Below are 24546 nucleotides of genomic sequence, written 5' to 3' on the forward strand. Positions count from 1 at the left end.
TAAGGCTGTATCTATGAGAAACTGTTGATTGGTTAAACCAATGCCACAGCAGCTATGCCCCAGGCTATTAGCTAGCCTACCAGCTACCAGAGCCACAGCAGCTATGCCCCAGGCTATTAGCTAGCCTACCAGCTAGCAGAGCCACAGCAGCTATGCCCCAGGCTATTGGTTAGCCAGCAGCTAGCAGAGCCACAGCAGCTATGCCCCCGGCTATTAGCTAGCCTAGTAGCTAGCAGAGCCACAGCAGCTATGTCACAGGCTATTAGCTAGCCTACCAGCTAGCAGAGCCACAGCAGCTATGTCCCAGGCTATTAGCTAGCCAGCAGCTGTACCATTAATAGAGCCAAACTGAGAGGCAAGGCAGCCAGAGAGAAGGAAGTGGGTCGGGGAGCACTTCCTGATGTGGTTGATGACCCTGAAAAAGTAGGAAAAACAGATATTGTTCAGTAAATTACAAAAGTGGATTGTCTTTTCATGTTTCTGTTCAAATGTTGACTTTGCTCGTATAGATGCGTACGGTGACAGTGAAACAGGGGCAGACTGGGACCAGAAAGCGGCCCTGGCATTTCTAACACATTGGCTCATTTTTTGCCCCAAATTATTAGCCAGATAATTATACTGTTTTTCCCCCCCAAAAAAACACATTAGACAGGCCCACTGGGCTGAAAATGGACCAGCCCATCTGGGCATTTGCCAGAAATGCCAGATGGCCAATCCACCCCTGGCGGTGAATACCTACCAAAAATGATGCTGCCTGATAGAATGTTCAGGGAGGTGGAACTGCTGGTGAGAATTGCCTGTGAGTTGCTTGAGCTGGGAACCGAAGTTTGGTTGTCGAACACGAGGGTCATGTCGGTAACTACAGATCCACTCCTACTCAGGAGAAGGAGAGAAAATGGACCACCCTCAGATATCATTATCATCATCAACAGAATCGTCAAAGTTTTAATGTCATGTCCACAAGTGCAGTGAAATGCCGTTTCTTGCAAGCCTTAAACCCAACGATGAAGTAATCAACATCAATGTAGTAGTACAAATAACAGAAGGTAGAACAGAAACCTAGTCAATCAGTAATGAGAATTCACACCCTTACCTGAATGAGTTGACAATGGAACGACGGAAGCCTGGGGTCTTAGCAAAAACCTTTTTCACCTGCGTTGAAAGTTTAACATAGGATAATGAAAGGTTCAATGAAAACAGGGTCCTTGACGGCATTAATAGAAGCTTTGGTTTCGTTCTTTCATAGTAAATAGACCTCTCAATAGTAACCTTTTTGACTTGGCATGTACTGACAACTGATGTTAAGTTAAGATAGGGTTTTACAGGAGGCATGTACAGAATAACTGATGATAGGGTTTTACAGGAGGCATGTACAGGATAACTGATGATAGGGTTTTAACAGGAGGCATGGACAGGATAACTGATGATAGGGTTTTACAGGAGGCATGTACAGGATAACTGATGATAGGGTTTTACAGGAGGCATGTACAGGATAACTGATGATAGGGTTTTACAGGAGGCATGTACAGGATAACTGATGATAGGGTTTTACAGGAGGCATGTACAGGATAACTGATGATAGGGTTTTACGGGAGGCATGTACAGACACCTCTAGCACTGAGATGCAGTGCCTTAGACCACTGTGATACAGCCAGGAATCGAACAGCAGGAATCGAACCAGGGTCTGTAGTGACACCTCTAGCACTGAGATGCAGGTCTATAAAGGGCCTGACTTACATCATGGTTTTCCCCCATCTCTAGTGATGCCTCTAGCACTGAGATGCAGTGCCTTAGACCACTGTGATACAGCCAGGAATCGAACAGCAGGAATCGAACCAGGGTCTGTAGTGACACCTCTAGCACTGAGATGCAGGTCTATAAAGGGCCTGACTTACATCATGGTTTTCCAAAAAATGGTTTGTGATACAAAAGTAACCAGCCTTCCTCCCATTGAAGTTTCTGTGTGAGAATCTGAGCTACCAGAAATATTATCCTACCTGTACATGCCTCCTACCTACGCTGGCGTGGAATCACCCGATACTTACCTCAGAGGTCACTTTGGCAGCCAGAGTCTTGAACCCTGAAGAGGAAGGGTTGGAAAGATCTGAGTTGAACGTCTGGTTGAGACGGAACTGAAGACTCATTGTTCCTTCACTAGAAGATGGAGGGTCAGTTGATGCAACAGAAGCGGAAGTGGTTGTTGCCGAAGCTGCGGTGGTGGTGACAGCTGCTGGAGGAGTGGTTGTGGTACCAGCTGCTGGAGTGGTGGTGGTAGTAACAGCTGCTGGAGGGGTGGTGGTGGTACCAGCTGCTGGAGGGGTGGTGGTGGTACCAGCTGCTGGAGTGGTGGTGGTGGTAACAGCTGCTGGAGGAGTGGTGGTGGTAACAGCTGCTGGAGTGGTGGTGGTGGTGGTAACAGCTGCTGGAGGGGTGGTGGTGGTAACAGCTGCTGGAGGAGTGGTGGTGGTAACAGCTGCTGGAGTGGTGGTGGTGGTAACAGCTGCTGGAGGAGTGGTGGTGGTAACAGCTGCTGGAGTGGTGGTAGTGGTAACAGCTGCTGGAGTGGTGGTGGTGGTGGTAACAGCTGCTGGAGGAGTGGTGGTGGTAACAGCTGCTGGAGGAGTGGTGGTGGTAACAGCTGCTGGAGTGGTGGTGGTGGTGGTAACAGCTGCTGGAGGAGGGGTGGTGGTGACAGCTGCTGGAGTGGTGGTGGTGACAGCTGGTGTCTGAGTGGAGGTGGTGACAGCTGCTGTCTGAGTGGAGGTGGTGACAGCTGGTGTCTGAGTGGTGGTGGGGACAGCTGCTGTCTGAGTGGAGGTGGGGACAGCTGCTGTCTGAGTGGAGGTGGGGACAGCTGCTGTCTGAGTGGAGGTGGGGACAGCTGCTGTCTGAGTGGAGGTGGGGACAGCTGCTGTCTGAGTGGAGGTGGTGACAGCTGCTGTCTGAGTGGAGGTGGTGAGAGCTGCTGTCGGAGTGGAGGTGGTGACAGCTGCTGCAGGAGTGGTGGTGGTGACAGCTGCTGCCTGGGTGGTGGTGGTGACAGCTGCTGCAGGAGTGGTGGTGGTGACAGCTGCTGCAGGAGTGGTGGTGGTGACAGCTGCTGCCGGAGTGGAGGTGGGGACAGCTGCTGCCTGAGTGGTGGTGGTGACAGCTGCTGTCTGAGGGGAGGTGGTAACAGCTGCTGTCTGAGTGGAGGTGGTGACAGCTGCTGCCTGAGTGGAGGTGGGGACAGCTGCTGTCTGATTGGAGGTGGGGACAGCTTCTGTCTGAGTGGAGGTGGGGACAGCTGCTGCCGGATTGGTGGTGGGGACAGCTGGTGCCGGAGCGACGGTGGTGACATCTGCTGTCTGAGTGGAGGTGGGGACAGCTGCTGTCTGAGTGGAGGTGGGGACACCTGCTATCTGAGTGGAGGTGGTGACAGCTGCTGTCTGAGTGGAGGTGGGGACATCTGCTGTCTGAGTGGAGGTGACAGCTGCTGTCGGAGTGGAGGTGGTGACAGCTGCTGTCTGAGTGGAGGTGGTGACAGCTGCTGCCTGAGTGGAGGTGGGGACAGCTGCTGTCTGAGTGGAGGTGGGGACAGCTGCTGTCTGAGTGGAGGTGGGGACAGCTGCTGCCTGAGATAAGGTGCTGACAGCTGCTGTCTGAGTGGAGGTGGGGACAGCTGCTGCCTGAGATAAGGTGCTGACAGCTGCTGTCGGAGTGGAGGTGGTGACAGCTGGTGTCTGAGTGGTGGTGGGGACAGCTGCTGTCTGAGTGGAGGTGGGGACAGCTACTGTCTGAGTGGAGGTGGTGACATCTGCTGTCTGAATGGAGCTGGGGACAGCTGCTGTCTGAGTGGAGGTGGTGACAGCTGCTGTCTGAGTGGAGGTGGTGACAGCTGCTGTCTGAGTGGAGGTGGGGACAGCTGCTGTCTGAGTGGAGGTGGTGACAGCTGCTGCAGGAGTGGTGGTGGTGACAGCTGCTGCCGGAGTGGAGGTGGTGACAGCTGCTGCAGGAGTGGTGGTGGTGACAGCTGCTGCCGGAGTGGTGGTGGTGACAGCTGCTGTCTGAGTGGAGGTGGGGACAGCTGCTGTCTGAGTGGTGGTGGTACCAGCTGCTGTCTGAGTGGAGGTGGTGACAGCTGCTGTCTGAGTGGAGGTGGTGACAGCTGCTGTCTGAGTGGAGGTGGTGACAGCTGCTGTCTGAGTGGAGGTGGGGACAGCTGCTGTCTGAGTGGGGTTGGTGACAGCTGCTGTCTGAGTGGAGGTGGTGACAGCTGCTGTCTGAGTGGAGGTGGGGACAGCTGCTGTCGGAGTGGAGGTGGGGACAGCTGCTGTCTGAGTGGAGGTGGGGACAGCTGCTGCTGTCTGAGTGGAGGTGGTGACAGCTGCTGTCTGAGTGGAGGTGGGGACAGCTGATGCCTGAGTGGAGGTGGTGCCAGCTGCTACCTGAGTGGAGGTGGGGACAGCTGCTGCCTGAGTGGTGGTGGTGACAGCTGCTGTCTGAGTGGAGGTGGTGACAGCTGCTGTCTGAGTGGAGGTGGGGACAGCTGCTGTCTGAGTGGAGGTGGTGACAGCTGCTGTCTGAATGGAGGTGGGGACAGCTGCTGCCGGATTGGTGGTGGGGACAGCTGGTGCCGGAGCGGTGGAGGTGACAGCTGATGCCTGAGTGGAGGTGGGGACAGCTGCTGTTGGAGTGGAGATGGTGACTGCTGCCTGAGTGGAGGTGGGGACAGCTGATGCCTGAGTGGAGTAGACAGCTGCTGCAGGAGCGGTGGAGGTGACAGCTGCTGTCGGAGTGGAGGTGGTGACAGCTGCTGCCTGAGTGGAGGTGGGGACAGCTGCTGTCTGAGTGGAGGTGGGGACAGCTGCTGTCTGAGTGGAGGTGGGGACAGCTGCTGTCTGAGTGGAGGTGGGGACAGCTGCTACCTGAGATAAGGTGGTGACAGCTGCTGTCGGAGTGGATGTGGTGACAGCTACTGTCGGAGTGGAGGTGGGGACATCTGCTGTCTGAGTGGAGATGATAGCTGCTGCCTGAGATAAGGTGGTGACAGCTGATGTTTGAGTGGAGGTGACAGCTGATGTCTGAGTGGAGGTGGGGACAGCTGATGCAGGAGCGGTGGAGGTGACAGCTGATGCCTGAGTGGAGGTGGGGACAGCTGCTGTTGGAGTGGAGATGGTGACTGCTGCCTGAGTGGAGGTGGGGACAGCTGATGCCTGAGTGGAGTAGACAGCTGCTGCAGGAGCGGTGGAGGTGACAGCTGCTGTCTGAGAGGAGGTGACAGCTGCTGCAGGAGCGGTGGAGGTGACAGCTGCTGTCTGAGTGGGGGTGGGGACAGCTTCTGTCTGAGTGGAGGTGGGGACAGCTGCTGTCTGAGTGGAGGTGGGGACATCTGCTGTCTGAGTGGAGGTGACAGCTGATGCCTGAGTGGAGGTGGGGACAGCTGCTGTTGGAGTTGAGATGGTGACTGCTGCCTGAGCGTAGGTGACAGCTGCTGTCTGAGTGGAGGTGACAGCTGCTGTCTGAGTGGAGGTGACAGCTGTTACCGGAGCTGCGTTGGTGGTGACAGCTGTTGCCGGAGATGCGTTGGTGGTGACAGCTGTTGCCGGAGATGCGTTGGTGGTGACACCTGCTGTCGATGCTGCTGTGGTGACTGCTGTTGCTGGAGAATTGATGGCGATAGCTGCTGCCATTGTTGCGTTGGTGGTGACAGCTGGTGCTGGATTGGTGGTGGTGACAGCTGCTGTCTGAGTGGAGGTGGGGACAGCTGCTGTCTGAGTGGAGGTGGTGACAGCTGCTGTCTGAGTGGAGGTGGTGACAGCTGCTGTCTGAGTGGAGGTGGGGACAGCTGCTGTCTGAGTGGTGGTGGTACCAGCTGCTGTCTGAGTGGAGGTGGTGACAGCTGCTGTCTGAGTGGAGGTGGGGACAGCTGCTGCAGGAGTGGTGGTGGTGACAGCTGCTGCCTGGGTGGTGGTGGTGACAGCTGCTGCAGGAGTGGTGGTGGTGACAGCTGCTGCCGGAGTGGAGGTGGTGACAGCTGCTGCAGGAGTGGTGGTGGTGACAGCTGCTGCCGGAGTGGAGGTGGTGACAGCTGCTGCAGGAGTGGTGGTGGTGACAGCTGCTGTCTGAGTGGAGGTGGGGACAGCTGCTGTCTGAGTGGTGGTGGTACCAGCTGCTGTCTGAGTGGAGGTGGTGACAGCTGCTGTCTGAGTGGAGGTGGGGACAGCTGCTGTCTGAGTGGGGTTGGTGACAGCTGCTGTCTGAGTGGAGGTGGTGACAGCTGCTGTCTGAGTGGAGGTGGGGACAGCTGCTGTCGGAGTGGAGGTGGGGACAGCTGCTGTCTGAGTGGAGGTGGGGACAGCTACTGCTGTCTGAGTGGAGGTGGTGACAGCTGCTGTCTGAGTGGAGGTGGGGACAGCTGATGCCGGATTGGTGGTGGTGACTGCTGCCTGAGTGGAGGTGGTGACAGCTGTTGCTGGAGGGGTGGTGGTGACAACTGCTGCTGTCTGAGTGGAGGTGGTGACAGCTGCTGTCTGAGTGGTGGTGGTGACAGCTGCTGTCTGAGTGGAGGTGGTGACAGCTGCTTTTGGAGTGGAGGTGGTGACAGCTGCTGTTTGAGTGGAGGTGGGGACAGCTGCTGTCTGAGTGGAGGTGGGGACAGCTGCTGTCTGAGTGGAGGTGGTGACAGCTGCTGTTGGAGTGGAGGTGGTGACAGCTGCTGTCTGAGTGGAGGTGGGGACAGCTGCTGTCTGAGTGGAGGTGGTGACAGCTGCTGTCTGAGTGGAGGTGGTGACAGCTTCTGCCTGAGTGGAGGTGACAGCTGCTGTCTGAGTGGAGGTGGGGACAGCTGCTGTCTGAGTGGTGGTGGTGACAGCTGCTGCAGGAGTGGAGGTGGGGACATCTGCTGTCTGAGTGGAGGTGGGGACAGCTGCTGTCTGAGTGGTGGTCAGGACAGCTGCTGTCTGAGTGGAGGTGGGGACACCTGCTATCTGAGTGGAGGTGGTGACAGCTGCTGCCGGATTGGTGGTGGTGACTGCTGCCTGAGTGGAGGTGGGGACAGCTGCTGTCTGAGTGGAGGTGACAGCTGCTGCCTGAGTGGAGGTGGGGACAGCTGATGCAGGAGCGGTGGAGGTGAAAGCTGATGCCTGAGTGGAGGTGGGGACAGCTGCTGTCGGAGTGGAGGTGGTGACTGCTGCCTGAGTGGAGGTGGGGACAGCTGATGCCTGAGTGGAGGTGGGGACAGCTGATGCCTGAGTTGAGATGACAGCTGCTGCCAGAGATAAGGTGGTGACAGCTGATGCCTGAGTGGAGGTGGGGACAGCTGCTGTTGGAGTGGAGATGGTGACTGCTGTCGGAGTGGAGGTGGTGACAGCTGCTGTCTGAGTGGAGGTGGTGACAGCTGCTGTCTGAGTGGAGGTGGTGACAGCTGCTGTCTGAGTGGAGGTGGGGACAGCTGCTGTCTGAGTGGAGGTGGGGACAGCTGCTGCCGGATTGGTGGTGGTGACAGCTGCTGTCTGAGTGGAGGTGGTGACAGCTGTTGCTGGAGTGGTGGTGGTGACAACTGCTGCTGTCTGAGTGGAGGTGGTGACAGCTGCTGTCTGAGTGGAGGTGGTGACAGCTGTTGCTGGAGTGGTGGTGGTGACAACTGCTGCTGTCTGAGTGGAGGTGGTGACAGCTGCTGTCTGAGTGGAGGTGGTGACAGCCGCTGTTGGAGTGGAGGTGGTGACAGCTGCTGTCGATGCTGCTGTGGTGACTGATGTTTCTGGAGAATTGATGGCGATAGCTGCTGCCATTGTTGCGTTGGTGGTGACAGCTGGTGCTGGATTGGTGGTGGTGACAGCTGCTGACAGATTTGTGGTGGTGACAGCTGCTGTCTGAGTGGAGGTGGTGACAGCTGCTGTCTGAGTGGAGGTGGGGACAGCTGATGTCTGAGTGGAGGTGGGGACAGCTGCTGTCTGAGTGGAGGTGGCGACAGCTGCTGTCTGAGTGGAGGTGGGGACAGCTGCTGTCTGAGTGGAGGTGGGGACAGCTGCTGTCTGAGTGGAGGTGGTGACAGCTGCTGTCTGAGTGGAGGTGGTAACAGCTGCTGTCTGAGTGGAGGTGGGGACAGCTGCTGTCTGAGTGGAGGTGGTGACAGCTGTTGCTGGAGTGGTGGTCGTGACAACTGCTGCTGTCTGATTGGAGGTGGTGACAACTGCTGCAGGAGTGGTGGTGGTACCAGCTGCTGTCTGAGTGGAGGTGGTGACAGCTGCTGTCGGAGTGGAGGTGGTGACAGCTGCTGTCTGAGTGGAGGTGGTGACAGCTGCTGTCTGAGTGGAGGTGGTGACAGCTGCTGTCTGAGTGGAGGTGGGGACAGCTGCTGTCTGAGTGGAGGTGGTGACAGCTGCTGTCTGAGGGTTGGTGGTGACAGCTGATGTATGAGTGGAGGTGGGGACAGCTGCTGTCTGAGTGGAGGTGGGGACAGCTGCTGTCTGAGTGGAGGTGGGGACAGCTGCTGTCTTAGTGGATGTGGGGACAGCTGCTGTCTGAGTGGAGGTGGTGACAGCTGTTGCTGGAGTGGTGGTGGTGACAACTGCTGCTGTCTGAGTGGAGGTGGTGACAACTGCTGCAGGAGTGGAGGTGGTGACAGATGCTGTCTGAGTGGAGGTGGTGACAGCTGCTGTCGGAGTGGACGTGGTGACAGCTGCTGTTGGAGTGGAGGTGGTGACAGCTGCTGTCTGAGTGGAGGTGGGGACAGCTGCTGTCTGAGTGGAGGTGGTGACAGCTGCTGTCTGAGTGGAGGTGGGGACAGCTGCTGTCTGATTGGAGGTGGGTACATCTGCTGTCTGAGTGGAGGTGGGGACAGCTGCTGCCGGAGTGGAGGTGGGGACAGCTGCTGTCTGAGTGGAGGTGGGGACAGCTGCTGCCGGAGTGGAGGTGGGGACAGCTGCTGTCTGAGTGGAGGTGGGGACAGATGATGTCTGAGTGGAGGTGGGGACAGCTGCTGTCTGAGTGGAGGTGACAGCTGATGTCTGAGTGGAGGTGGGGACAGCTGATGTTTGAGTGGAGGTGGGGACAGCTGCTGTCTGAGTGGAGGTGGGGGCAGCTGCTGTCTGAGTGGAGGTGGGGACAGCTGCTGTCTGAGTGGAGGTGGGGACAGCTGCTGTCTGATTGGAGGTGGGGACATCTGCTGTCTGAGTGGAGGTGGGGACAGCTGCTGCCGGAGTGGAGGTGGGGACAGCTGCTGTCTGAGTGGAGGTGGGGACAGCTGATGTTTGAGTGGAGGTGGGGACAGCTGCTGTCTGAGTGGAGGTGGGGACAGCTGCTGTCTGAGTGGAGGTGGGGACAGCTGCTGTCTGATTGGAGGTGGGGACATCTGCTGTCTGAGTGGAGGTGGGGACAGCTGCTGCCGGAGTGGAGGTGGGGACAGCTGCTGTCTGAGTGGAGGTGGGGACAGCTGATGTTTGAGTGGAGGTGGGGACAGCTGCTGTCTGAGTGGAGGTGGGGACAGCTGCTGTCTGAGTGGAGGTGGGGACAGCTGCTGTCTGAGTGGAGGTGGGGACAGCTGCTGTCTGAGTGGAGGTGGGGACAGCTGCAGGAGCGGCGGTTGTGGATGATATTGTCCAGTAAGAAAACAATTTAGAATAATATAAGACAAGGAAACATATATAGATGTATAGATCTACTATATACTGTATCTATCACCCCTTATACCATGTACAACACCTAGATCCACTATAGACAGTATCTATCACCCCTTATACCATGTACAACACCTAGATCCACTATAGACAGTACCTATCACCCCTTATACTACACCTAGATCCACTATATACAGTACCTATCACCCCTTATACCATGTACAACACCTAGATCCACTATATACAGTACCTATCACCCCTTATACCATGTACAACACCTAGATCCACTATATACAGTATCTATCACCCCTTATACCATGTACAACACCTAGATCCACTATATACAGTACCTATCACCCCTTATACCATGTACAACACCTAGATCCACTATATACAGTACCTATCACCCCTTATACCATGTACAACACCTAGATCCACTATATACAGTACCTATCACCCCTTATACCATGTACAACACCTAGATCCACTATATACAGTACCTATCACCCCTTATACCATGTACAACACCTAGATCCACTATATACAGTACCTATCACCCCTTATACCATGTACAACACCTAGATCCACTATATACAGTACCTATCACCCCTTATACCATGTACAACACCTAGATCCACTATATACAGTACCTATCACCCCTTATACCATGTACAACACCTAGATCCACTATAGACAGTACCTATCACCCCTTATACCATGTACAACACCTAGATCCACTATAGACAGTACCTATCACCCCTTATACTACACCTAGATCCACTATAGACAGTACCTATCACCCCTTATACAACACCTAGATCCACTATAGACAGTATCTATCACCCCTTATACCATGTACAACACCTAGATCCACTATATACAGTATCTATCACCCCTTATACCATGTACAACACCTAGATCCACTATAGACAGTACCTATCACCCCTTATACTACACCTAGATCCACTATAGACAGTACCTATCACCCCTTATACAACACCTAGATCCACTATAGACAGTATCTATCACCCCTTATCCCATGTACAACACCTAGATCCACTATATACAGTATCTATCACCCCTTATACCATGTACAACACCTAGATCCACTATAGACAGTACCTATCACCCCTTATACCATGTACAACATCTAGATCCACTATAGACAGTACCTATCACCCCTTATACTACACCTAGATCCACTATAGACAGTACCTATCACCCCTTATACCATGTACAACACCTAGATCCACTATAGACAGTATCTATCACCCCTTATACTACACCTAGATCCACTATAGACAGTACCTATCACCCCTTATACCATGTACAACACCTAGATCCACTATAGACAGTACCTATCACCCCTTATACTACACCTAGATCCACTATAGACAGTACCTATCACCCCTTATACAACACCTAGATCCACTATATACAGTACCTATCACCCCTTATACAACACCTAGATCCACTATATACTGTATCTATCACCCCTTATACAACACCTAGATCCACTATATACAGTATCTATCACCCCTTATACAACACCTAGATCCACTATATACAGTATCTATCACCCCTTATACCATGTACAACACCTAGATCCACTATATACAGTATCTATCACCCATTATACAACACCTAGATCTACTATATACAGTATCTATTACCCCTTATACAACACCTAGATCCACTATATACAGTATCTATCACCCATTATACAACACCTAGATCTACTATATACTGTATCTATCACCCCTTATACAACACCTAGATCCACTATATACAGTATCTATCACCCCTTATACAACACCTAGATCCACTATATACAGTATCTATCACCCCTTATACAACACCTAGATCCATTATAGACAGTACCTATCACCCCTTATACTACACCTAGATCCACTATAGACAGTACCTATCACCCCTTATACCATGTACAACACCTAGATCCACTATAGACAGTATCTATCACCCCTTATACTACACCTAGATCCACTATAGACAGTACCTATCACCCCTTATACAACACCTAGATCCACTATATACAGTACCTATCACCCCTTATACAACACCTAGATCCACTATATACAGTATCTATCACCCCTTATACAACACCTAGATCCATTATATACATTATCTATCACCCCTTATACAACACCTAGATCCACTATAGACAGTACCTATCACCCCTTATACAACACCTAGATCTACTATATACAGTATCTATCACCCCTTATACAACACCTAGATCCACTATATACAGTATCTATCACCCCTTATACAACACCTAGATCCACTATATACAGTATCTATCACCCCTCATACAACACCTAGATCCACTATATACAGTATCTATCACCCCTTATACAACACCTAGATCCACTATATACAGTATCTATCACCCCTTATACAACACCTAGATCCACTATATACAGTATCTATCACCCCTTATACAACACCTAGATCCACTATAGACAGTACCTATCACCCCTTATACAACACCTAGATCTACTATATACAGTATCTATCACCCCTTATACAACACCTAGATCCACTATATACAGTATCTATCACCCCTTATACAACACCTAGATCCACTATATACAGTATCTATCACCCCTTATACAACACCTAGATCCACTATATACAGTATCTATCACCCCTTATACAACACCTTGATCCACTATATACAGTATCTATCACCCCTTATACAACACCTAGATCCACTATAGACAGTACCTATCACCCCTTATACAACACCTAGATCTACTATATACAGTATCTATCACCCCTTATACAACACCTAGATCCACTATATACAGTATCTATCACCCCTTATACAACACCTAGATCCACTATATACAGTATCTATCACCCCTTATACAACACCTAGATCCACTATAGACAGTACCTATCACCCCTTATACAACACCTAGATCCACTATATACAGTACCTATCACCCCTTATACAACACCTAGATCCACTATATACAGTACCTATCACCCCTTATACAACACCTAGATCCACTATAGACAGTACCTATCACCCCTTATACAACACCTAGATCCACTATAGACAGTACCTATCACCCCTTATACAACACCTAGATCCACTATATACAGTACCTATCACCCCTTATACAACACCTAGATCCACTATATACAGTAGCTATCACCCCTTATACAACACCTAGATCCACTATATACAGTATCTATCACCCCTTATACAACACCTAGATCCACTATAGACAGTATCTATCACCCCTTATACAACACCTAGATCAACTATAGACAGTACCTATCACCCCTTATACCATGTACAACACCTAGATCCACTATAGACAGTACCTATCACCCCTTATACAACACCTAGATCCACTATAGACAGTACCTATCACCCCTTATACTATGTACAACACCTAGATCCACTATATACAGTACCTATCACCCCTTATACCATGTACAACACCTAGATCCACTATAGACAGTACCTATCACCCCTTATACACTGTACAACACCTAGATCCACTATAGACAGTACCTATCACCCCTTATACTACACCTAGATCCACTATAGACAGTACCTATCACCCCTTATACAACACCTAGATCCACTATAGACAGTATCTATCACCCCTTATACCATGTACAACACCTAGATCCACTATATACAGTATCTATCACCCCTTATACCATGTACAACACCTAGATCCACTATAGACAGTACCTATCACCCCTTATACCATGTACAACACCTAGATCCACTATAGACAGTACCTATCACCCCTTATACTACACCTAGATCCACTATAGACAGTACCTATCACCCCTTATACCATGTACAACACCTAGATCCACTATAGACAGTATCTATCACCCCTTATACTACACCTAGATCCACTATAGACAGTACCTATCACCCCTTATACCATGTACAACACCTAGATCCACTATAGACAGTACCTATCACCCCTTATACTACACCTAGATCCACTATAGACAGTACCTATCACCCCTTATACAACACCTAGATCCACTATATACAGTACCTATCACCCCTTATACAACACCTAGATCCACTATATACTGTATCTATCACCCCTTATACAACACCTAGATCCACTATATACAGTATCTATCACCCCTTATACAACACCTAGATCCACTATATACAGTATCTATCACCCCCTTATACCATGTACAACACCTAGATCCACTATATACAGTATCTATCACCCATTATACAACACCTAGATCTACTATATACAGTATCTATTACCCCTTATACAACACCTAGATCCACTATATACAGTATCTATCACCCATTATACAACACCTAGATCTACTATATACTGTATCTATCACCCCTTATACAACACCTAGATCCACTATATACAGTATCTATCACCCCTTATACAACACCTAGATCCACTATATACAGTATCTATCACCCCTTATACAACACCTAGATCCATTATAGACAGTACCTATCACCCCTTATACCATGTACAACACCTAGATCCACTATAGACAGTATCTATCACCCCTTATACTACACCTAGATCCACTATAGACAGTACCTATCACCCCTTATACCATGTACAACACCTAGATCCACTATAGACAGTATCTATCACCCCTTATACTACACCTAGATCCACTATAGACAGTACCTATCACCCCTTATACAACACCTAGATCCACTATATACAGTACCTATCACCCCTTATACAACACCTAGATCCACTATATACTGTATCTATCACCCCTTATACAACACCTAGATCCACTATATACAGTATCTATCACCCCTTATACAACACCTAGATCCACTATATACAGTATCTATCACCCCTTATACCATGTACAACACCTAGATCCACTATATACAGTATCTATCACCCATTATACAACACCTAGATCTACTATATACAGTATCTATTACCCCTTATACAACACCTAGATCCACTATATACAGTATCTATCACCCATTATACAACACCTAGATCTACTATATACTGTATCTATCACCCCTTATACAACACCTAGATCCACTATATACAGTATCTATCACCCCTTATACAACACCTTGATCCACTATATACAGTATCTATCACCCCTTATACAACACCTAGATCCACTATAGACAGTACCTATCACCCCTTATACAACACCTAGATCTACTATATACAGTATCTATCACCCCTTATACAACACCTAGATCCACTATATACAGTATCTATCACCCCTTATACAACACCTAGATCCACTATATACAGTATCTATCACCCCTTATACAACACCTAGATCCACTATAGACAGTACCTATCACCCCTTATACAACACCTAGATCCACTATATACAGTACCTATCACCCCTTATACAACACCTAGATCCACTATATACAGTACCTATCACCCCTTATACAACACCTAGATCCACTATAGACAGTACCTATCACCCCTTATACAACACCTAGATCCACTATAGACAGTACCTATCACCCCTTATACAACACCTAGATCCACTATATACAGTACCTATCACCCCTTATACAACACCTAGATCCACTATATACAGTAGCTATCACCCCTTATACAACACCTAGATCCACTATATACAGTATCTATCACCCCTTATACAACACCTAGATCCACTATAGACAGTACCTATCACCCCTTATACAACACCTAGATCCACTATAGACAGTATCTATCACCCCTTATACCATGTACAACACCTAGATCCACTATATACAGTATCTATCACCCCTTATACCATGTACAACACCTAGATCCACTATAGACAGTACCTATCACCCCTTATACCATGTACAACATCTAGATCCACTATAGACAGTACCTATCACCCCTTATACTACACCTAGATCCACTATAGACAGTACCTATCACCCCTTATACCATGTACAACACCTAGATCCACTATAGACAGTATCTATCACCCCTTATACTACACCTAGATCCACTATAGACAGTACCTATCACCCCTTATACCATGTACAACACCTAGATCCACTATAGACAGTACCTATCACCCCTTATACTACACCTAGATCCACTATAGACAGTACCTATCACCCCTTATACAACACCTAGATCCACTATATACAGTACCTATCACCCCTTATACAACACCTAGATCCACTATATACTGTATCTATCACCCCTTATACAACACCTAGATCCACTATATACAGTATCTATCACCCCTTATACAACACCTAGATCCACTATATACAGTATCTATCACCCCTTATACCATGTACAACACCTAGATCCACTATATACAGTATCTATCACCCATTATACAACACCTAGATCTACTATATACAGTATCTATTACCCCTTATACAACACCTAGATCCACTATATACAGTATCTATCACCCATTATACAACACCTAGATCTACTATATACTGTATCTATCACCCCTTATACAACACCTAGATCCACTATATACAGTATCTATCACCCCTTATACAACACCTAGATCCACTATATACAGTATCTATCACCCCTTATACAACACCTAGATCCATTATAGACAGTACCTATCACCCCTTATACTACACCTAGATCCACTATAGACAGTACCTATCACCCCTTATACCATGTACAACACCTAGATCCACTATAGACAGTATCTATCACCCCTTATACTACACCTAGATCCACTATAGACAGTACCTATCACCCCTTATACAACACCTAGATCCACTATATACAGTACCTATCACCCCTTATACAACACCTAGATCCACTATATACAGTATCTATCACCCCTTATACAACACCTAGATCCATTATATACATTATCTATCACCCCTTATACAACACCTAGATCCACTATAGACAGTACCTATCACCCCTTATACAACACCTAGATCTACTATATACAGTATCTATCACCCCTTATACAACACCTAGATCCACTATATACAGTATCTATCACCCCTTATACAACACCTAGATCCACTATATACAGTATCTATCACCCCTCATACAACACCTAGATCCACTATATACAGTATCTATCACCCCTTATACAACACCTAGATCCACTATATACAGTATCTATCACCCCTTATACAACACCTAGATCCACTATATACAGTATCTATCACCCCTTATACAACACCTAGATCCACTATAGACAGTACCTATCACCCCTTATACAACACCTAGATCTACTATATACAGTATCTATCACCCCTTATACAACACCTAGATCCACTATATACAGTATCTATCACCCCTTATACAACACCTAGATCCACTATATACAGTATCTATCACCCCTTATACAACACCTAGATCCACTATATACAGTATCTATCACCCCTTATACAACACCTTGATCCACTATATACAGTATCTATCACCCCTTATACAACACCTAGATCCACTATAGACAGTACCTATCACCCCTTATACAACACCTAGATCTACTATATACAGTATCTATCACCCCTTATACAACACCTAGATCCACTATATACAGTATCTATCACCCCTTATACAACACCTAGATCCACTATATACAGTATCTATCACCCCTTATACAACACCTAGATCCACTATAGACAGTATCTATCACCCCTTATACAACACCTAGATCCACTATATACAGTACCTATCACCCCTTATACAACACCTAGATCCACTATATACAGTACCTATCACCCCTTATACAACACCTAGATCCACTATAGACAGTACCTATCACCCCTTATACAACACCTAGATCCACTATAGACAGTACCTATCACCCCTTATACAACACCTAGATCCACTATATACAGTACCTATCACCCCTTATACAACACCTAGATCCACTATATACAGTAGCTATCACCCCTTATACAACACCTAGATCCACTATATACAGTATCTATCACCCCTTATACAACACCTAGATCCACTATAGACAGTATCTATCACCCCTTATACAACACCTAGATCAACTATAGACAGTACCTATCACCCCTTATACCATGTACAACACCTAGATCCACTATAGACAGTACCTATCACCCCTTATACAACACCTAGATCCACTATAGACAGTACCTATCACCCCTTATACTATGTACAACACCTAGATCCACTATATACAGTACCTATCACCCCTTATACCATGTACAACACCTAGATCCACTATAGACAGTACCTATCACCCCTTATACACTGTACAACACCTAGATCCACTATAGACAGTACCTATCACCCCTTATACTACACCTAGATCCACTATAGACAGTACCTATCACCCCTTATACAACACCTAGATCCACTATAGACAGTATCTATCACCCCTTATACCATGTACAACACCTAGATCCACTATATACAGTATCTATCACCCCTTATACCATGTACAACACCTAGATCCACTATAGACAGTACCTATCACCCCTTATACCATGTACAACACCTAGATCCACTATATACAGTATCTATCACCCCTTATACAACACCTAGATCCACTATATACAGTATCTATCACCCCTTATACAACACCTTGATCCACTATATACAGTATCTATCACCCCTTATACAACACCTAGATCCACTATAGACAGTACCTATCACCCCTTATACAACACCTAGATCTACTATATACAGTATCTATCACCCCTTATACAACACCTAGATCCACTATATACAGTATCTATCACCCCTTATACAACACCTAGATCCACTATATACAGTATCTATCACCCCTTATACAACACCTAGATCCACTATAGACAGTACCTATCACCCCTTATACAACACCTAGATCCACTATATACAGTACCTATCACCCCTTATACAACACCTAGATCCACTATATACAGTACCTATCACCCCTTATACAACACCTAGATCCACTATAGACAGTACCTATCACCCCTTATACAACACCTAGATCCACTATAGACAGTACCTATCACCCCTTATACAACACCTAGATCCACTATATACAGTACCTATCACCCCTTATACAACACCTAGATCCACTATATACAGTAGCTATCACCCCTTATACAACACCTAGATCCACTATATACAGTATCTATCACCCCTTATACAACACCTAGATCCACTATAGACAGTATCTATCACCCCTTATACAACACCTAGATCAACTATAGACAGTACCTATCACCCCTTATACCATGTACAACACCTAGATCCACTATAGACAGTACCTATCACCCCTTATACAACACCTAGATCCACTATAGACAGTACCTATCACCCCTTATACTATGTACAACACCTAGATCCACTATATACAGTACCTATCACCCCTTATACCATGTACAACACCTAGATCCACTATAGACAGTACCTATCACCCCTTATACACTGTACAACACCTAGATCCACTATAGACAGTACCTATCACCCCTTATACTACACCTAGATCCACTATAGACAGTACCTATCACCCCTTATACAACACCTAGATCCACTATAGACAGTATCTATCACCCCTTATACCATGTACAACACCTAGATCCACTATATACAGTATCTATCACCCCTTATACCATGTACAACACCTAGATCCACTATAGACAGTACCTATCACCCCTTATACCATGTACAACACCTAGATCCACTATAGACAGTACCTATCACCCCTTATACTACACCTAGATCCACTATAGACAGTACCTATCACCCCTTATACCATGTACAACACCTAGATCCACTATAGACAGTATCTATCACCCCTTATACTACACCTAGATCCACTATAGACAGTACCTATCACCCCTTATACCATGTACAACACCTAGATCCACTATAGACAGTACCTATCACCCCTTATACTACACCTAGATCCACTATAGACAGTACCTATCACCCCTTATACAACACCTAGATCCACTATATACAGTACCTATCACCCCTTATACAACACCTAGATCCACTATATACTGTATCTATCACCCCTTATACAACACCTAGATCCACTATATACAGTATCTATCACCCCTTATACAACACCTAGATCCACTATATACAGTATCTATCACCCCTTATACCATGTACAACACCTAGATCCACTATATACAGTATCTATCACCCATTATACAACACCTAGATCTACTATATACAGTATCTATTACCCCTTATACAACACCTAGATCCACTATATACAGTATCTATCACCCATTATACAACACCTAGATCTACTATATACTGTATCTATCACCCCTTATACAACACCTAGATCCACTATATACAGTATCTATCACCCCTTATACAACACCTAGATCCACTATATACAGTATCTATCACCCCTTATACAACACCTAGATCCATTATAGACAGTACCTATCACCCCTTATACCATGTACAACACCTAGATCCACTATAGACAGTATCTATCACCCCTTATACTACACCTAGATCCACTATAGACAGTACCTATCACCCCTTATACCATGTACAACACCTAGATCCACTATAGACAGTATCTATCACCCCTTATACTACACCTAGATCCACTATAGACAGTACCTATCACCCCTTATACAACACCTAGATCCACTATATACAGTACCTATCACCCCTTATACAACACCTAGATCCACTATATACTGTATCTATCACCCCTTATACAACACCTAGATCCACTATATACAGTATATATCACCCCTTATACAACACCTAGATCCACTATATACAGTATCTATCACCCCTTATACCATGTACAACACCTAGATCCACTATATACAGTATCTATCACCCATTATACAACACCTAGATCTACTATATACAGTATCTATTACCCCTTATACAACACCTAGATCCACTATATACAGTATCTATCACCCATTATACAACACCTAGATCTACTATATACTGTATCTATCACCCCTTATACAACACCTAGATCCACTATATACAGTATCTATCACCCCTTATACAACACCTTGATCCACTATATACAGTATCTATCACCCCTTATACAACACCTAGATCCACTATAGACAGTACCTATCACCCCTTATACAACACCTAGATCTACTATATACAGTATCTATCACCCCTTATACAACACCTAGATCCACTATATACAGTATCTATCACCCCTTATACAACACCTAGATCCACTATATACAGTATCTATCACCCCTTATACAACACCTAGATCCACTATAGACAGTACCTATCACCCCTTATACAACACCTAGATCCACTATATACAGTACCTATCACCCCTTATACAACACCTAGATCCACTATATACAGTACCTATCACCCCTTATACAACACCTAGATCCACTATAGACAGTACCTATCACCCCTTATACAACACCTAGATCCACTATAGACAGTACCTATCACCCCTTATACAACACCTAGATCCACTATATACAGTACCTATCACCCCTTATACAACACCTAGATCCACTATATACAGTAGCTATCACCCCTTATACAACACCTAGATCCACTATATACAGTATCTATCACCCCTTATACAACACCTAGATCCACTATAGACAGTATCTATCACCCCTTATACAACACCTAGATCCACTATAGACAGTACCTATCACCCCTTATACCATGTACAACACCTAGATCCACTATAGACAGTACCTATCACCCCTTATACAACACCTAGATCCACTATAGACAGTACCTATCACCCCTTATACTATGTACAACACCTAGATCCACTATATACAGTACCTATCACCCCTTATACCATGTACAACACCTAGATCCACTATAGACAGTACCTATCACCCCTTATACACTGTACAACACCTAGATCTACTATATACAGTATCTATCACCCATTATACAACACCTAGATCCACTATATACAGTATCTATCACCCATTATACAACACCTAGATCCACTATATACAGTATCTATCACCCATTATACAACACCTAGATCCACTATATACAGTACCTATCACCCCTTATACCATGTACAACACCTAGATCTGCTATATACAGTATCTATCAGCCATTATACAACACCTAGATCCACTATATACAGTATCTATCACCCATTATACAACACCTAGATCCACTATATACAGTATCTATCACCCATTATACAACACCTAGATCCACTATAGACAGTACCTATCACCCCTTATACAACACCTAGATCCACTATATACAGTATCTATCACCCCTTATACCATGTACAACACCTAGATCCACTATATACAGTATCTATCACCCCTTATACCATGTACAACACCTAGATCCACTATATACAGTATCTATCACCCCTTATACCATGTACAACACCTAGATCCACTATATACAGTACCTATCACCCCTTATACATGTACAACACCTAGATCCACTATAGACAGTACCTATCACCCCTTATACCATGTACAACACCTAGATCCACTATAGACAGTACCTATCACCCCTTATACCATGTACAACACCTAGATCCACTATATACAGTACCTATCACCCCTTATACCATGTACAACACCTAGATCCACTATATACAGTACCTATCACCCCTTATACCATGTACAACACCTAGATCCACTATAGACAGTACCTATCACCCCTTATACCATGTACAACACCTAGATCCACTATATACAGTACCTATCACCCCTTATACCATGTACAACACCTAGATCCACTATATACAGTACCTATCACCCCTTATACCATGTACAACACCTAGATCCACTATAGACAGTACCTATCACCCCTTATACCATGTACAACACCTAGATCCACTATAGACAGTACCTATCACCCCTTATACCATGTACAACACCTAGATCCACTATAGACAGTACCTATCACCCCTTATACCATGTACAACACCTAGATCCACTATAGACAGTACCTATCACCCCTTATACAACACCTAGATCCACTATAGACAGTACCTATCACCCCTTATACCATGTACAACACCTAGATCCACTATATACAGTATCTATCACCCCTTATACAACACCTAGATCTACTATATACAGTATCTATCACCCCTTATACAACACCTAGATCCACTATATACAGTATCTATCACCCCTTATACAACACCTAGATCCACTATATACAGTATCTATCACCCCTTATACAACACCTAGATCCACTATATACAGTATCTATCACCCATTATACAACACCTAGATCCACTATATACAGTGTCTATCACCCCTTATACAACACCTAGATCCACTATATACAGTATCTATCACCCCTTATACAACACCTAGATCCACTATATACAGTATCTATCACCCATTATACCATGTACAACACCTAGATCCACTATATACAGTACCTATCACCCCTTATACCATGTACAACACCTAGATCCACTATAGAGAGTACCTATCACCCCTTATACCATGTACAACACCTAATTCCACTATATACAGTATCTATCACCCATTATACAACACCTAGATCCACTATAGACAGTACCTATCACCCCTTATACCATGTACAACACCTAGATCCACTATAGACAGTACCTATCACCCCTTATACAACACCTAGATCCACTATAGACAGTACCTATCACCCCTTATACCATGTACAACACCTAGATCCACTATATACAGTACCTATCACCCCTTATACCATGTACAACACCTAGATCCACTATATACAGTACCTATCACCCCTTATACCATGTACAACACCTAGATCCACTATAGACAGTACCTATCACCCCTTATACCATGTACAACACCTAGATCCACTATATACAGTACCTATCACCCCTTATACCATGTACAACACCTAGATCCACTATATACAGTACCTATCACCCCTTATACCATGTACAACACCTAGATCCACTATAGACAGTACCTATCACCCCTTATACCATGTACAACACCTAGATCCACTATAGACAGTACCTATCACCCCCTTATACCATGTACAACACCTAGATCCACTATAGACAGTACCTATCACCCCTTATACCATGTACAACACCTAGATCCACTATAGACAGTACCTATCACCCCTTATACAACACCTAGATCCACTATAGACAGTACCTATCACCCCTTATACCATGTACAACACCTAGATCCACTATATACAGTATCTATCACCCCTTATACAACACCTAGATCTACTATATACAGTATCTATCACCCCTTATACAACACCTAGATCCACTATATACAGTATCTATCACCCCTTATACAACACCTAGATCCACTATATACAGTATCTATCACCCCTTATACAACACCTAGATCCACTATATACAGTATCTATCACCCATTATACAACACCTAGATCCACTATATACAGTGTCTATCACCCCTTATACAACACCTAGATCCACTATATACAGTATCTATCACCCCTTATACAACACCTAGATCCACTATATACAGTATCTATCACCCATTATACCATGTACAACACCTAGATCCACTATATACAGTACCTATCACCCCTTATACCATGTACAACACCTAGATCCACTATAGAGAGTACCTATCACCCCTTATACCATGTACAACACCTAGATCCACTATATACAGTATCTATCACCCATTATACAACACCTAGATCCACTATAGACAGTACCTATCACCCCTTATACCATGTACAACACCTAGATCCACTATAGACAGTACCTTTCACCCCTTATACCATGTACAACACCTAGATCCACTATATACAGTATCTATCACCCCTTATATAACACCTAGATCCACTATATACAGTATCTATCACCCATTATACAACACCTAGATCTACTATATACAGTATCTATCACCCCTTATATAACACCTAGATCCACTATATACAGTACCTATCACCCCTTATACCATGTACAACACCTAGATCCACTATATACAGTATCTATCACCCCTTATACACTGTACAACACCTAGATATACTATATACTGTACCTATCACCCCTTATACCATGT

At 46.1% G+C, this 24546-nt stretch overlaps 1 protein-coding gene across 1 annotated transcript; it reads right to left on the reverse strand.

The window, feature by feature from the left end:
• Positions 1-233: 233 nt before the first annotated feature.
• LOC116360096 (adhesion G protein-coupled receptor F5-like) lies at positions 234-2256 on the reverse strand. Its single transcript, XM_031814647.1, has 4 exons — positions 2046-2256; positions 1094-1152; positions 740-873; positions 234-415 (listed from the first exon to the last, which is right to left on the reverse strand). The coding sequence occupies exons 1-4, from the start codon at positions 2142-2144 to the stop codon at positions 312-314; spliced, it is 396 nt and encodes a 131-aa protein (XP_031670507.1). The 5' UTR covers positions 2145-2256; the 3' UTR covers positions 234-311.
• Positions 2257-24546: the final 22290 nt, after the last annotated feature.

Source organism: Oncorhynchus kisutch, unplaced genomic scaffold (genome assembly GCF_002021735.2).
Source record: "Oncorhynchus kisutch isolate 150728-3 unplaced genomic scaffold, Okis_V2 Okis07a-Okis12b_hom, whole genome shotgun sequence".
Taxonomy (NCBI): Eukaryota; Metazoa; Chordata; class Actinopteri; order Salmoniformes; family Salmonidae; genus Oncorhynchus; species Oncorhynchus kisutch.

What these genes read in the sequence shown, in the direction of transcription:
- LOC116360096 (XM_031814647.1), bottom strand. Translation starts at nt 2,144, where the DNA reads ATGAGTCTTCAGTTCCGTCTCAACCAGACGTTCAACTCAGATCTTTCC. An exon ending in CTGCCAAAGTGACCTCTGAG is followed by an intron (nt 1,153 to 2,045) that starts GTAAGTATCGGG and finishes CTTTCAACGCAG; the next exon opens with GTGAAAAAGGTTTTTGCTAA. An exon ending in TCCATTGTCAACTCATTCAG is followed by an intron (nt 874 to 1,093) that starts GTAAGGGTGTGA and finishes TCTCCTGAGTAG; the next exon opens with GAGTGGATCTGTAGTTACCG.